Source organism: Corapipo altera, unplaced genomic scaffold (assembly GCF_003945725.1).
Source record: "Corapipo altera isolate COAL_440 unplaced genomic scaffold, ASM394572v1 0, whole genome shotgun sequence".
In the NCBI taxonomy this organism is placed as follows: Eukaryota; Metazoa; Chordata; class Aves; order Passeriformes; family Pipridae; genus Corapipo; species Corapipo altera.
Window position 1 is genome coordinate 40080203 of NW_020884872.1, and position 14770 is coordinate 40094972.

The 14770-nt window shown below is 41.0% G+C and overlaps 1 protein-coding gene across 7 annotated transcripts in view; it reads right to left on the bottom strand.

The window, feature by feature from the left end:
- FARP1 (FERM, ARH/RhoGEF and pleckstrin domain protein 1) overlaps nucleotides 1–14770 on the bottom strand; it is a 202641-nt gene that overhangs the window by 21677 nt on the left and 166194 nt on the right. For 6 of the 7 annotated variants that reach the window (XM_027645005.1, XM_027645023.1, XM_027645015.1 and 3 more), the window contains 3 exons: nucleotides 9607–9797; nucleotides 8068–8157; nucleotides 5803–5936 (listed from right to left, as the gene is read on the bottom strand). In XM_027645005.1, the coding sequence (XP_027500806.1) occupies nucleotides 5803–5936; nucleotides 8068–8157; nucleotides 9607–9797 (415 nt within the window). The remainder of the gene's footprint in view (nucleotides 1–5802; nucleotides 5937–8067; nucleotides 8158–9606; nucleotides 9798–14770) is intronic. The other variant, XM_027644967.1, reaches the window with a different exon arrangement.

Genomic DNA, 14770 nt, shown 5'->3' on the forward strand with positions numbered 1-14770 from the left:
GTTATATAACTGAAAAATTAATGGAAAGAAATTTCAAGTCAGCCCATATCCTCAATCATCCATGAATGGTAGCAGAAGAAACAGAAATTTGATGTGGACGGTGGCAAGGCAAAGAAGAAGATAAAGATTTCTCAACAAAGATTCTGAGGTGAACATAAAAATCTTTGATTGCAGCCAAAATAATAATTAATCAATTGCAAAAAATTATATTTACAATGTGTGATCTTCTGTTACATGCTGAGGAACAACTTTGCCCTCCTGGATATTATAGTTGATCTTTGAGCACTTAAACATTTTTGACTTTTTATGACTTTATCATTAGCTAAAGTTCTAATACTAAAAAACACCTTAAACATTTGCCATTACAACTGCCTTTCAGATAAGAGTAATCTTTTGTAATTCAAAAAGAAGAGTCAATAAAAGCAAAGCAGCTTCTTCTTAGCTCACACCCTCCTATTACACAGTGCTTCTCACTCCCCTGCCCATTCCGGTCGGCCCTGCAGCTGTCCTTTCAGCAGTAAGTGGTGCGTGAAACACTCCTCAGAGCATAAGAAATGTACTGATGAAGCCATCAGAGCTTCACCAAAGTCACACCAACCCTCTGGGGAGCGTACACACATTTAAAGACTTTGGCTGGCCATTCCTGTTGTAAGAGGAATCCAATCTACAGGAAACGTGCATTAGAAATGCTTTTAAACAAAAAGATAAGAGCAAGTAACACCATTGCATGAAAAAATACTGTAAATGCAAGAGCATTTCATGTCTTGCTGCGGAGCTCAGAGTTGATCCTGCGTGCATCCCTCCCACAGAGCCACTGAGATGAACGTAATATGACTCTAGATGTGACTAATAGATCCTGGACAAGTGATTTCTCTCCCTAATAATTTCCAACTAATTTGGGTGTAGCACAGCTCTAATCCCCAGAAGTACCCAAAAGTGACTTCAGCAACGCAAACTATCCTCGAGCTCAATGCACTGGCACCAAGCCCCTCTCAATGTCTTTGTGTCAGGAATTCATAATGCATAACTCAGAGGTTTGTATTACAACACATACCTCATTTCTGCACATAGGATGAAGACACTTTTGAAACTGTACTCTTCATCCCTCCTCACCAGATATGCAGAACCAATTGACTAGCTGGCACTCCGCATTTGAGATGGCAGATAAGGACTGCTGCCCTGTTTATATAAACTGTGTTATCACGCTGCTCTTCTTGAGAACAAGTGCTGTTTCTCAAACAGAAAATGGTTAATAAATGAACATTTAGCTCATCTTCCTACACCTCCCTGAGTGCTTTTTTATTACAGGTTTTCAAACTTGCTTCCATCAATCCTGATTGAGCCTTCTCCTTTCATATGCTAAAATCTAAGAGCCTTTTTTTTTTTTTGCAAATTACCAGCCACACAGTCACATCTGGTAATACTGAGTAGCAGCTTTCCTCAGATGTGCCTGTGACCTAGAAGTCAAACTATCAGCTTCCCTGGAAGAGGGTAAGTCTGCCTTCATTTCTGAGAAGTACATAGTGTTTTTTCTTCAGAGCATGTGGATAAGGTGCAAAACACAGATTTTTACTGTCTGATGAGAGCTTCCTAGGGCAGAAATAGCTATCCTGCCTTGTTCCAGCATTACTTTCTACAGTGCTCAGTGGTCAACCAAAGGGGGAAACTTCTGGTTCTCCATTTGCCACTTTCTGTCAGCATTTAAAGAAACCAGTGTGGAAATTTGTAATACAAAGATTTAAAGAGGTATGGAAAGACGAGCTCGATTTTTTTTTGGATGGAAAACAGTGCTTGTGGCCCAAATTAACAGCTTAATAAACAGCTTAGATAAGAGAAGGAGTAGAACCGAACTGACTTCTGAGATTCAACTTGCCAGATGTTAATGGAGCATGTCACACTCTGCCTGCACTGCCCATACCTCTTCCTTCTTGTAATAAAATCTTTCAGGCTCTGGGAAAAAGGAGCCAGCTTGAAGTCACTGAGATACGCCTCCCTTATTTTCTCCCAGCAAAAAGGATTGAGAATTCCTGGTGTTGCACCCAAAGCCTTGCTGAGGAACAACCTATGTGAGACCTGGTAGCCAGGACAAGGACCTGGTGCTGGATGCAGCACTTCTGGCACTTGCTAACAGGATAGCCTGATACGTGCTTTTCCCTCTCCCACCTGAGGCAACTTTCTGCATTATTCCTCTTACCTTCCTGTAGGAGAGGGCAAAGGACCTTACCTGCGGCATCCACCAAAGGTCATCCTTCCTTTCCTCAAACCACTAGTCTAGTGGGGTATTTCACTTGTTCCCAGGAACATGGCCAGCCTCCAGGGCTCAGCACAGATGCAGCAACTGAGGGGATTCATGGGCTGCTTCACTGGCCCTGCAAGAGCATGGGCAGGGCAGAAAATACAGCCCAGAACATGGAAACACTGATCTTAAGATGCTGTGCAATAAAACCACCATGAATCTGCTCCGTTTCATGGCCAGAAAGAAACTCTGGCTTGGAAAAACGCATTAAGTGCTTGTATTCTGCAGTTGGCTATTGGTGTCAGTATCAATCCACGTCTTATTAAAAACATTATCACTATGCACTGGACACTGAGAAGTGCTGCTCTTAGGAAATGCAGTACTAAAGAAAAAAATGGGTGAACTCTGTAAAGAAACAGATCAGACCTGCCAGAATCTATAACTGGGTCAAAAAGATACTGGCCCTTAAGATGTTCTGTAGGAGACAGCCTTCCTCTGACTGCAGATTCAAACAGTTTAGAAGCCTTCAAGCAAGCCAGAAATGCTTTTAACAATGTGCACAACCTGACCTTCTTTGAGGCAAATTCTAAATGTCTATAGATGTTTGAACAAATTAAGAGCACAGAGCTGTCTAACAATTGTTATGCACAATTCCCCCAGCCTTGCTCTCCTCACAGATCTTTAGCAGAGTATCAGGTTCAGCGTGATTCAAGGCCTCAGAGAGCAGAGAATGATTTCCTGTAAGAGCTTCCAACATGAAGCATGAAGGTTTGAAACAAACTTTAGAAAACGCACTGATGTTTAGGCAGAGCAAGCAGGCTGAACTGCAGTTTAAGTTGATAAAACCCAGCATCCTACTCACTAGGGAAATAGATGACTGGTTTCAGGAGGTTCTTTCTCTCAGACAAGCTCCCACAACACACGTGGGTAGCAAGGGGCTTCCAGCAGCTTGAAATCCACAACGCTTTCATTCAAAGGCCTTTTTTTATATAAGACATGTCACCCTCTGAGGAACGCAGAGCACACTTGTGTCTCAGGACAAGTGTTCCACCTTCCTTCTCCCATCCACCTGCCTGGAAATTCAAGAGCTGACACAGAAGAGTCAGATATAAATGAGTTGGCTTGAATCCTGCCCACACCTGCCTGCAGCTGGGCCACTGGCTCAGCCACGCCCATGAGGAGCTAGGCAGTTGAGGCAGAGGCTGGTCAGTGCCCTGCACTTGGCCCCAGCCAAAGCCCACTGGCTTAAAACCACCTGGGGCCAAAGACAAAGGTACCATTATGGACATTGAGCTAAGCGACTTTGACTACGCTGCTGAAGAAATTCCCTACCACGTTGCCATCAGCTTCTTCTATGTGCTGAGGGGATGTTTAATTTTGTCACTCACTGTTTAATTAAACAGTAATTTCTACAGGACAGAGTTCATTGCTTGCAGCTTATCTCAGCATCTGTGGCATTATATAAAAACATCAGCACCTCCAAAATAATACCTGTCAGCAAGTCTGCCTTCCTTCCTAAGGCACGTATTCAAATATTTCAGAACTTTAAAAACAATCACTGTCTACAACAGGGATATTACATTAGGTGCATCCATGCTGTTGGTTGCAAACTGAATGCAGACCAGGGGAAGGAACATGACTGTTTTCTGTTAAGTGAATCAGAGCAGCCAACAGACAATTCCCAGTGGCTTTACACACTAACTGTGGAAGGACATGCAATAGCTGAGCTGACAAAGTCAAAATGAGGTGCCCAGTTGGGACAAAGTTAACTCAGCAGAATATTTTTGAACAAATTTGGATTGCAAAGTAACTTAATAGCAGATCAGCACTTTAAATCAAAAGGTAACTGCAGTTTAAATATGATATTAGGGCTTTAAGCTGAGGTTTACTGCTCTGTGAAACCATAGATTTAGGACCCAAGGAAAAGCTGGAAAACAAAGGCTTACTCAACTTGAAAAGAAGCTAACTGAAAAGGAAAAATAAAGTAAAAGCATGGAAAGTCTAAAAGACTAAATATTGTTTCTTTCTGTTAATGTAACTGGCCCTTCTCTCTATATACTATAATGTCACCTTTCCACAACAGGCTGTTATTGCACCATCATCCAATTTTTGAAAAACATCACACCTAAACAGGAGGTTGGCATCCACCCGTAGTGCCACCAGCAACCAGAATAACATAGGGGGTATCTATTTCAACATGTGCTCCAGGAGTCAGGACCCAGCAAGCTCACTAGATTAGACTGATCTGATAGACAGAAGAACTTACCCCTCACAAATTGTATATATTTATCTTTTCTCACAACACAGTCTTAACCCCAAGTAGCTGGGGATTAACTCCAACTACTGTTAACCTTACACCATGGTTGAAGAAACAGTCAGTATTTTATAACATTTAAAAGAGCCTTCTTGGAGTACCTGCAATAAATGCTCCTTGGTGAAATGCAATTAACATCAGTAGCAGCCCAATGAAAAAAGAGATACAGAGAGGGTGGCTGTGCAGCACAAGTCCTAGGAGTAACTATATGTCAGGCATCAACCAGAGTCCTGGATGAGGATGTCAGCTCTCAGAGGCAGTATCACATTACCCTCTTCTCAGAAAATACCTGCTAACTCTGAAACTGTGCCAGGTGGGTTTGGTTAGCACTAGTCTGCAAAGTGCTGTGCCCTCATTCAGTGATCTAACTCATCACATCACAAGAGCTAACTCACCCACTCTGAGACTCTTTTGCTTTTCTTTTGATTATTTAGTTAAAGAGCCATTAAACTGATTAGCACCCATCAGGTCTGCCTGCTCTGCCTTTCAAATAATTTTCCATTGTCACTTTTCTAACGGAGAAGGAAAAGCTCAGCTTTCAGCACCAAAGATAAATTACCAAAAAATGCCTACACCAAGCAAATCAATCTAGTCCAGACAGATCTAATCAGAGCAAGCAGAGGGCTTCTGTGTGCTGCTGCCTCTGCTCAGGTTTCAGTGGTCAAATGAATTAATTGAGAGTCCTGCCAGGGAAGTAGTACTCACTTCACAGCTATTTTGCAAAATTGCCGTGTTTCACTGTCATTATTATGTTAAGAATAGATAATTTTTAAGCCTAATGTACTCTTCCAACACTCTTTCAATTTGTAGAGTGAACCTAGACCCTGAGGGTGTCACAGCTGTGATGCTGCAGAATGGGAAGCTGGTCTGTGAAATCTTTCCAGCCTACACCTATTTTGACAGAAATGGGACCTGGTCCTTCGCTGCTCACTCTTTATTACTGACAAGCCTTGCTTGCAACATGTTCTTCAGAAAAGCTGCCATGTAGAAACACACATATTTGGCAGGAGAAAGCTTCATCCAGAATTATGGTCTCATTTGCATATGTCTGTACCTGAGATATCTGAACAACAGAGTTTGTCGAGTAAACACGAATAAAGCACAATTCAATAAACCTAGTCTGTTAATAACCAACACCTGCGACTTTCACAAATTAATCACTACAGTAGATCACAAAGAGTTAGTAAGAAGGGAATGCAAAAATGCTAAACTGCATGAAATAATACAGATAAGTAGCAATCAAGAATCTTACCACAGAGCAAGTCTCTGCTCAATTTCCTTGAGAAAACCAGTGTGAAATTTGTGCAAAGGTTCGAAGTTGGAGAAAATGAGATTTTTCAGTGTTTCAGGCATGCAATCCTCTTTACTCACTGCATTCTGAAACCACTACAAAGAAAAAAAGAAGCAAAATTATTGGTGGGTGGAATGCAGCAGGAATGATCATTTGCTGTCTTCATGCACCTAACCCAAATACACCTAGCGCCTAACCCAGCAATGGTTTAGCTGGCACCAGGAATACAACCCAGGCTACCCCTGATACTCCTATGAGTGAACTGGTGAACTGGAGCTCTTATCAGTGGTCAGGCCCTGTACAGTTGAAAAAGGAACTCCCTTCCCCTTTGCCATCACTGATCAGTACAAACTGAATTGGCAAATGCTGTAGGTGCAAGAGAAAGAGCATTGCAATACTTGCAACACTTCCAAACAACCCAGTAAAAACAAAAAATATGCTCTGCATTTTATTTTGCTGAGTTCTGCCTGAAATCCCTTTAACAGGAGTTGGTACACTAAGCACACTAAGCACACAAGCCCATGTTGCTGTGTGCAGGTAGAGACCATCATACACTTTGCAAAGTGAACAAGTGGAAGACACTACTATCAGAAAACAGGATGTGCAGTGCCAAACATTGTAAAGACTGAAATAGGCTCCTCCTCAGTTTTCCTCCATATTCTCCTAATTTCACCTTAACAGACCTATGGGAGAAATAAAAGCCATAGGACTAGATGGCTTGCCAAGGTAGCAATGACTATTGTCTTCACTATGGTAACAGTACTCCCTCCTTACTGCCCTAAGGGGTTCCAGCTTGGTTAACTTCCAGCAATGCCTAGAAGCCTGTTTAGACCACAGAAGACTGTTACAGCAGTCTTGCTTGACACTGCATCAGCTGGAACTGAGCCAGACCTGGGATAAAGAGAGATCTCCCAAGCCTCCCTCTCCTGCTTTATCTCCACACTGAGCAGAGCTAAAGGTGAAGCACATCTACCAAGCCTCAAAATTCGTGCACAACATTTGTTCCTTTTCCAATGATGCTGGATACTTATTCACTCTCTGTGGCCTCCCAGGCCAGTCTTTGTGGAGCACAGCTGATACAACTGTATGCTAATGACCAGGCCTATCCCTCTTGGTGAACCAGCAAATTCAAATTTGCCTACCACAAGAATGAAGACCAGGGTGGAAAATGGGGTTTAGTTCTGAAGAGCTAAAACTTTGTTTCTGCAGCCACTGGGTGAAATACAACATGTCTGCATATCTGCTGTTGAGACTGCAGCAATAACCACTGTCCCACAGAACCTGGCCTCTTCCCTCATTGGCCTGGCTTCTCACAAAGCCAGGGTAAGTAGCAGTGGGGCCACAGTTACTTTTTACTATAAAAACCATGCTATACTGGCTATGTTTAAACTGATGTCAGATTAGCTTCATCTGTCATGTGGGGTCCTGGAACACACAAGAAGCTGAGGAGAAAGTGTGGCCCTGGTTCCCAGCTGGTTCCAACACTCTCCCCTGCAGCATGTCCTCCTTATCACAACACTCAACACAGGAGTGGGCAATGCACCTCAGTGGGCAATTAAAGAGCTGAGAGTCCTGGAGCTGACTGAAATACCACGAGGGGTTTTGGATCCAGTGCCCTTTCACAGACAATTGTTATTTCAGGTCAAATCTTCCACCAATATTCTTGGAAGTGGAACAAGACTATTGGTGTGTGTACAAAGATGGCCCACATTTGCCTTGACGATTTTAACAATCGCACTCTGATCAGATACTGCAGATGAATGATTCCTTTAACACACAGTTTCACTTACTGAAAAATCAGAATTATTCAAAGAGGTACTCCACAATATTTCATGTTAAATGGAGGGTATTTAATCCAGTAGAAAACATTTATATGTGCCCCTAAGGAGCTACTTCAGTTTTAAGAGAAGTCATTGAAAACTCACAGGCATTTTTAGTAATTACAACCACAAAGCATGAGAGCAAGAAAATATAACTGAACTGTGTCCCAAGTTCCTCAACCTGATATAGTTTCATAGTGCATGTTACTAACCACAGTGCAAACCTCTGCTTTCTGGTTTTTGTGTTATTTCCTCCCTGGAGGAGCACTCCTGTGCACTGCAAAGAATACCTAAGTACAGAATATAAAAGTAACATGGAACAGTTAAGATGTTAAATGGAGCAGACGAAATACTACTGCTGACTAGAGCTTCACGTGTTTCATGAGTAATGCTCCAGTAAACATACCGATGTGATGACTTCAAGGTCCTTCAGGTATGTTCGTTCTGTAGTGGCTGCTTCTTTAGCAATGAAGTAAGCTTTCTCAGTTGGGAATCTCTGTAAATTGCAAACACATTAGGTTTTCCTCTGCTTTTATGAAGAACAAAATGTAGATAATGAATCACAAAGACTGTTACAAACCAGTGACCCTTGCTTGTGGTTACTGTGACTCATGCTTGAATGCTGAAGCCCTGAAAACAATCCTTCCTTGCAAACACAAGAGAACAAGCACTTTCTATGGGTTTTTGGGAGACTTCTTTTTCAGCCATGGTGATTTCTACTGCTTTGGGGTGCTGATGTTCTTTTCAGTTTATTCCTGGAGCAGGACACATTCTGAAGTTCACAAAGAAATTTCTTGAAGGATAGATGACCGTTTGAATCAAATGTAAAATTTGACTATATGACAAAAAATTATCTGATTATTATAAGTTTCATCATCAGGATGAAAATCCACAGTAAAAATACTCAGAAAAATTCAAACTCGTAGGATTTTCCCAGTGTGGCTGGACAACCTAACAGTGGGACAGGGGAAGGATTTTAGAGTAAGCTACAGAATTAAAATTTCTTAATTCTGAAGAGCCGAAGGAACCCAGCTGATCTTCCTCTGTGTTGCTCAGGAAGCAAAACTGAAGAAAAAAAAATCCATGGATTCTTTTCCTCTCTGTTTCCTCCCTGAAGACAAACGATGCAGAGGATACGCTAGGAAAGATACGTAAGTGGAGATTGTGTGGGCATTTCCTGGTCAGTAAACACCACCAAAGGAACCATGATCAGCTGGTATATACAGCAGTCACTAGTTGCTCTAACTTGGACTGAAACAGAGAATCCTAAGTCTATTAACTGAATCTTGGTTTTTCTTGTTCTCAAATTTCTCTCACATATCTTGCTAACTATGCACGGTGGGAAAAGAGATCTTCCTTAAACAAACTCCCATTTTCCAGCAAAGCCATCTGAGTTCCAACTTTATTCCTCCTGAGATGCTCCAAGCTCAGGAGAAAAAACAGGCAACAGAAGGGCTAAAGCAGTACAGGAGGGACGAGCCAGCAGGCACCCAGAACACCCTGGCCCAGACAAACATTTTATTTTCAGAAAGTGATTTTGGATGTGATGCTCCCTTACAGTTTTTGCTGCCACAGTGAGTCTGAGCCAAACACTGCCAGTTGAACTCTGCAGGCTGTTGCTCAAAAAGAGCATTTTCTACTCCCACAACCAGATGCCCCCAATGGTGCTCCCAGCAGAGACAGACTGGAGAGCCTGGGTTGGACACTCCCACATCAGGCTCAACACCGTTTCTTTTCTTTCTATCACCTGGAAATTTTCTATCTAGTAAGACAATGGAGTTGACTCTTTTATTAACAACAAACTACCAAACTCCATTCCTTAAAAACAAGTTAGATTTATAGGAGACCCTGTCCAAACAAGCTCTTAAGGTTTCAACGGGAATGGCACAGATTTATTATAACACATCACAGCGAAGAGAGCCAAGGCCATCTTCATATGCCTTACTTTTCTTTTCACCTCTTCCTCATCATCAGTCCTGATGCATGATGGGTCATTCAGCAAAGGGCTGACCAAGGGAGATGACTGCTTGGCATCAGGGCTCAGGTTTGGAGATAGAGTCATATTAGCCACTGATGGTCCTCCTTGGGAATTGATGGAAAGCTCTGAAAGGTGAGGGCTGCCAGTCAGAGAACCTGCTAGGAAAATGATAAAAGAGAAGTTAGTTAGAACAAGCTCTCTCAAGAAAGCACCAAAAGGAGCTACAATTTTAAATTGCAGCATGTGAAATTATGCTACAAGACACAGCCATCAGGGTCCTCAAACTAGCCCAAATGGCCTTGAAGCCAGAGGAACTGCATCCACTTGCATTAACCAAGGGACTGCTTAAGGGTCTTTTAGCTGATGGAATGGGCTGAAATTACTGTCTCTGTAGGGAAGGGATCAAGGCACACACGACTGAGCTGCAAGTCTTTACTGTGAGGGTGGTGAGTACTAGTGTACAGATTGCCCAGAGAAATTGGGGATTCCCCATCCCTGGAAGTGTTCAAGACCAGGTTTGATGGAGCTCTGAGAAACCTGGTCTAGTGAAAGGTGTCCCTGCCAATGGCAGGGGAGTTGGAACTAGATGATCTTTAAGGTCTCTTCCAACCCAGGCCATCCTATGATTCTGTGAGCCTAACCATCAACTTAATATAAAAATTTTCACCACTGTAATCCACTCTATGGAACAGAATAAATACAACAATATCAGAATCATCCTAGGAGTCCCATTTTTTCTAGCAAAGTAGAACTACAAAGACTCAAATCAGTACTTCACAGGGAACTACAGGACAGAAATTAGAACAAATCTATATGGCTGAAGTCTAGAGAAAAACAGTAACTTTCTACAGCAGTGTTGCTGCTAAGACCAGTCAGATCTAACATGAAGGGAAAAAACTACTAGTTTCCCAATTTCTACACACAACACAAGTATGTATATTATACCTTGTAGGTCTTTCCATGCTCCTCTGATTGTTTGGGATGGAAATGCTAGCATTACATTTACATAGGAAAAGCAATACTTTTAATGCACAAAGCATGACAATTTCAGATTTTCACAGATATAAAGTCCCATTTAATTTTGGATTAAAAATATTAAAGAATTAGACAATTAATTACACTTTCATGGATTCATATACACTACATTAAATATTACTGAAATTAGCATTTTGTCTTCTGGAAGGCAGCCAGATTACTGACTGCACAAAAAGAAAATTTGCCAAAAATGCCCAGTGTCCTCCCAGTTATCTCCTCCTCCAAACCTCTGAAAATCTAAACGTATTTTAGAAGAAGGATCTGTCATATGGAAGAACATTTACATTTGTACCGATTTGGTATCATACACTAAAACTGAATCAAAAAAAATGTGACAAGCTCTTGATTATGACTTCTTATGGCTGTCTAAGATTAAATGTAAAACACATACAATGCTGTATATAATTAAGGTCAAATACAATTTACTATCATGTGTTTGTGTCCTCCCTAAATTATGACAGTTACATGTTCCTGTTGCTAAAAAACACAGCTGAGATGCTTTGGTAAATATAATATAATAAAAAATAAATATAATTAGGCCAGCAGTAAAACCTATTTATTTTCTGGAAGAACTCAAGATTTATTGCTAGAATATGAATGTTTTCCAATTCCAAACCAGTTCATGTTTATAAATCATTCCTTTGAAAAGAGAAGGAAAAAGCCAGTACAGTTATCAGTTTACGTAATCATGACAGTTACGTAGCCAATTATAAATCAGAGTCAAAGCAGTATTTGTCTGAAATAAAAGTCTATATTATTACAGCTAGCAAGAAAGGATTTACCAACAGTTCCACACTAAATCAATGGTCAGTGAAATTTGAGAAAATGCCACAGCTTGTTACACAAATGTCAATTTTATTGACACTAGCACACAACTATATACAGTATTTTCAAAAGAAATCGAATTCATCATTAAGAAATAGTGAAACAGATTAATAGCAAGGTTGTAAGGTTAAAATTATTTAACTACATTACAAAAGACATAAGAAAAGTGATATCACCTCAAATGTGGAAACAAAGAAATTCTGGCACTATGCCTGTCATACGACAGCAAATAAATGATTTGCACCTCTGTGAGAAGTTCACAGGCATTGTAGTCTAGGAGTTAAATAGCACCTATCTGTGATAGATAGACATAGATATATTGACTTATCTACCTACCTATCTATAATCCTAGATCTAACTTCTGAGGTACTGGAACTTTTATCAGTACTACTCAAGTATTTCAAACTACAAAATATTGAATAGAGAATGAATTAGAAAGACTTCCTATTCTAGAGTTGGAAGACATAACTTGGAAAAAGTATTATGGAAAGTATCACAAAAAAAATGTGCCTGGTGGCTCACAGCATTGCATATACACCCATTGATTAAAGACTTGCATATCAATGCATCACTGACATTCTCAAAGTCATTTTGCAGCAGGCTGAAATGCTGCATCCTCCCTTTTGGTATCAATGTGGGCATGAGCAGTGACCAACCACCACCACCTACAAGCAAGAGCTCAGTTAGGCCCCATCTGCCAGTGTGCTGAACAAGTGAAAATTAAAGCTAGGTATAAGAAAGCAGCTACATTACGAAAGGGCCTCAAAATTCTCTTATGTTAGTACATTCTGGGGCCTGATTACAGCCAACACTGCCATAAAGATCAACACATTGGATGTTGTTCTGGTAAAGGTGGGAAACAAATTTGTTTTGCTGTAAGTCAGTAAGCCATGAAAAAACTAAAATGGAAGGTCTTCCCTCCCCCATTGCCAATCAACCAGGACATGTGTCACGCTGATGGGTCGTGACAATGCTACAGTGACTTTCTCTTTTTTACGGAGGTAAGGAATAAATAACCTCTATTAACCAAGTGTTTCATCTGATCTCCAGCCACAGAAGAGTATATTCTTGCAGGCTCTACTCATCAACTACATGCTGCAGAATATAAACAGAAACAGAAGGGAGAAGACCAATCTTATTTACAAGGTACTGCAATTCCTCACATTTTACCCTAAAGGATTCATTGATTGACAGTTGCCAGATATCAAATGGTACCATGCATTGGAGGCCTAAAAGGTTTGCAGCTGGTAACATGGAATTGTCTTTGCTAGTACTCCAAGTGATTTTTATTTAGATTCAGACTTGGGCCATCTTTCAAATATAATGGAGTCAGCTGTATACACATAAACAAAGAGAAGTACAAAAGAATGTTTATCTAAGGATTGCTTAAGTACATACAAAAATTTTATCCTTAGTGGAGTGGGTAGGAATTAATAAGCATGTGCTTCAATTATTTTCTAAGCTTGGGTTTAAGATGAGAAACAAACACTGGCTGACGACACTGACAAATAATGAGAATCTACTTTACCTCAGTATGCCAGATTGGCTCATCAATGCCAAAATACCTGGAGTGGTTCTTAGTTCCACTGAGCTAGTTTACTCTCCAGGTATTGAACTAAAGCGTTGCAGCAGGGAAGGTGACAGAGGAGTAAAACTTGACTGAAATCTAATTTGAAAAAAAATCCATGAAATGACAATGGCATTTTACATGGCCACAGGATATGAAATTATGGGTTATCTTCCTAGCTTTACACATGTCCCAGATTGCTCCCCACCAACATACATGTTCAATGTGCTACACAAAATCAAGCCAGTGGCTAAAATCAAATAATAGCTATACCTTTGTCAAAATACACATTAGTTGCTTGCTGCAATTGGGTGGTGGGAAGGCATAGGAGTGCTGGCAAACTGTGGGTGCCCTGTCGGAGAGGAATAAGTTGTGGCCCATCCCATCAGCCGCATCTGCTTTTCTCCAGCCTCCCATCACACACAAATGTTAACCCATAGGGACTGGTGCTGAGGTTGGTGTCTATGGAGCGTTGGGCTGGCTGAGTGATGCTCCTTTAAAACATGGCTCATATCAAGGAAAAAACAGTTGAAATCAGTATTTTCCAGCTGATGAAGAAAGTCTGTCCCAGAGGTCAATTCACATCACAGGTGACCTGAACTGCCTGCTGCCTCCTTCTTTGTTGACTACATAGACAGCATAAGATCATCAGAAATCTTTGGTCAGAGACTTTAAGATAACATGGAGGAGCTGCCCTCTTTGTGAGGGAGAAAAATGGGACTCAATGTATCCTGAAGATACTCCTCCTCTTTTCCTTTTCTCTTGTAGCTGCTAAATAACAAACTGAGGTCATTTAGTGTTCTGCATTTGTTTCAAAAGAAACAGTTCCCATCCATCCACACTCTTTTTTAACAGTGAGGAATAGTACAGCAGTGTTAAGATGCTCATGGGAATGTTCCTTCTCTGTGGAGTACCAAAAAGTAAAAATGACTCAATTATGGAAACTGAAAGAATACATCAATCATTATTGAAGGTGACTGAAATTCTGCTGGAAAACTTCACATACAGCTTAAGAGCTCACCAGTGTTAAAAGTTATATTGTTCTCAAGGTTGGTATTATTATTATTATAAATTAAAACATGTTAAGAACCAGAAAAGCACCTTTCTCAATACCTGGAACGTTGCAGGGCCTACTTGCTCTTATGCCTGCTCCACAGCCTGCTCTGCAGTCAGGGGAGGCTGGTGACATCAATATTCCAGTTACTCTGCTTTAAGATGGGATCAGTGTTTTCTAAACTCCAGTCTGGCAGATGGAACCCAACTTGTTGCCCCTTTGTCCTTGGCATTACTGAGCATATGAAGAAAGCATAATAAGAAAGTATCTAACAAAGCTGCTGCTGCTGTGGCCACACAGTCCAGCTTAATTTTCCATTTTCACACTGGTTGCATAGCTCTAACTTGTGTCTAAACATTTTGGTCAGAGAAAGATGCATAGTACAAAATGACATGGGGGACAGATAGCACCAGATAAAGTAAAAAAGAGTTTTCATATACACTTCACCAATCACTGAAGTACCTTAGATTGGAGAAGAGTTTAATAAGGGTGTCCATCCCCTCTCTCCAGCTGTGAACTAGGCACAGTTATTTTGCTGAAGAGTTATGGCATGGACATTCTGCTCTGTTCTCCCTCAGTGCAAGAACAAAATCCCACTGACTTCCACAAAAGCTTCAAAAGAACCAGTTCATCCAGCTGCGCTCCTCTTC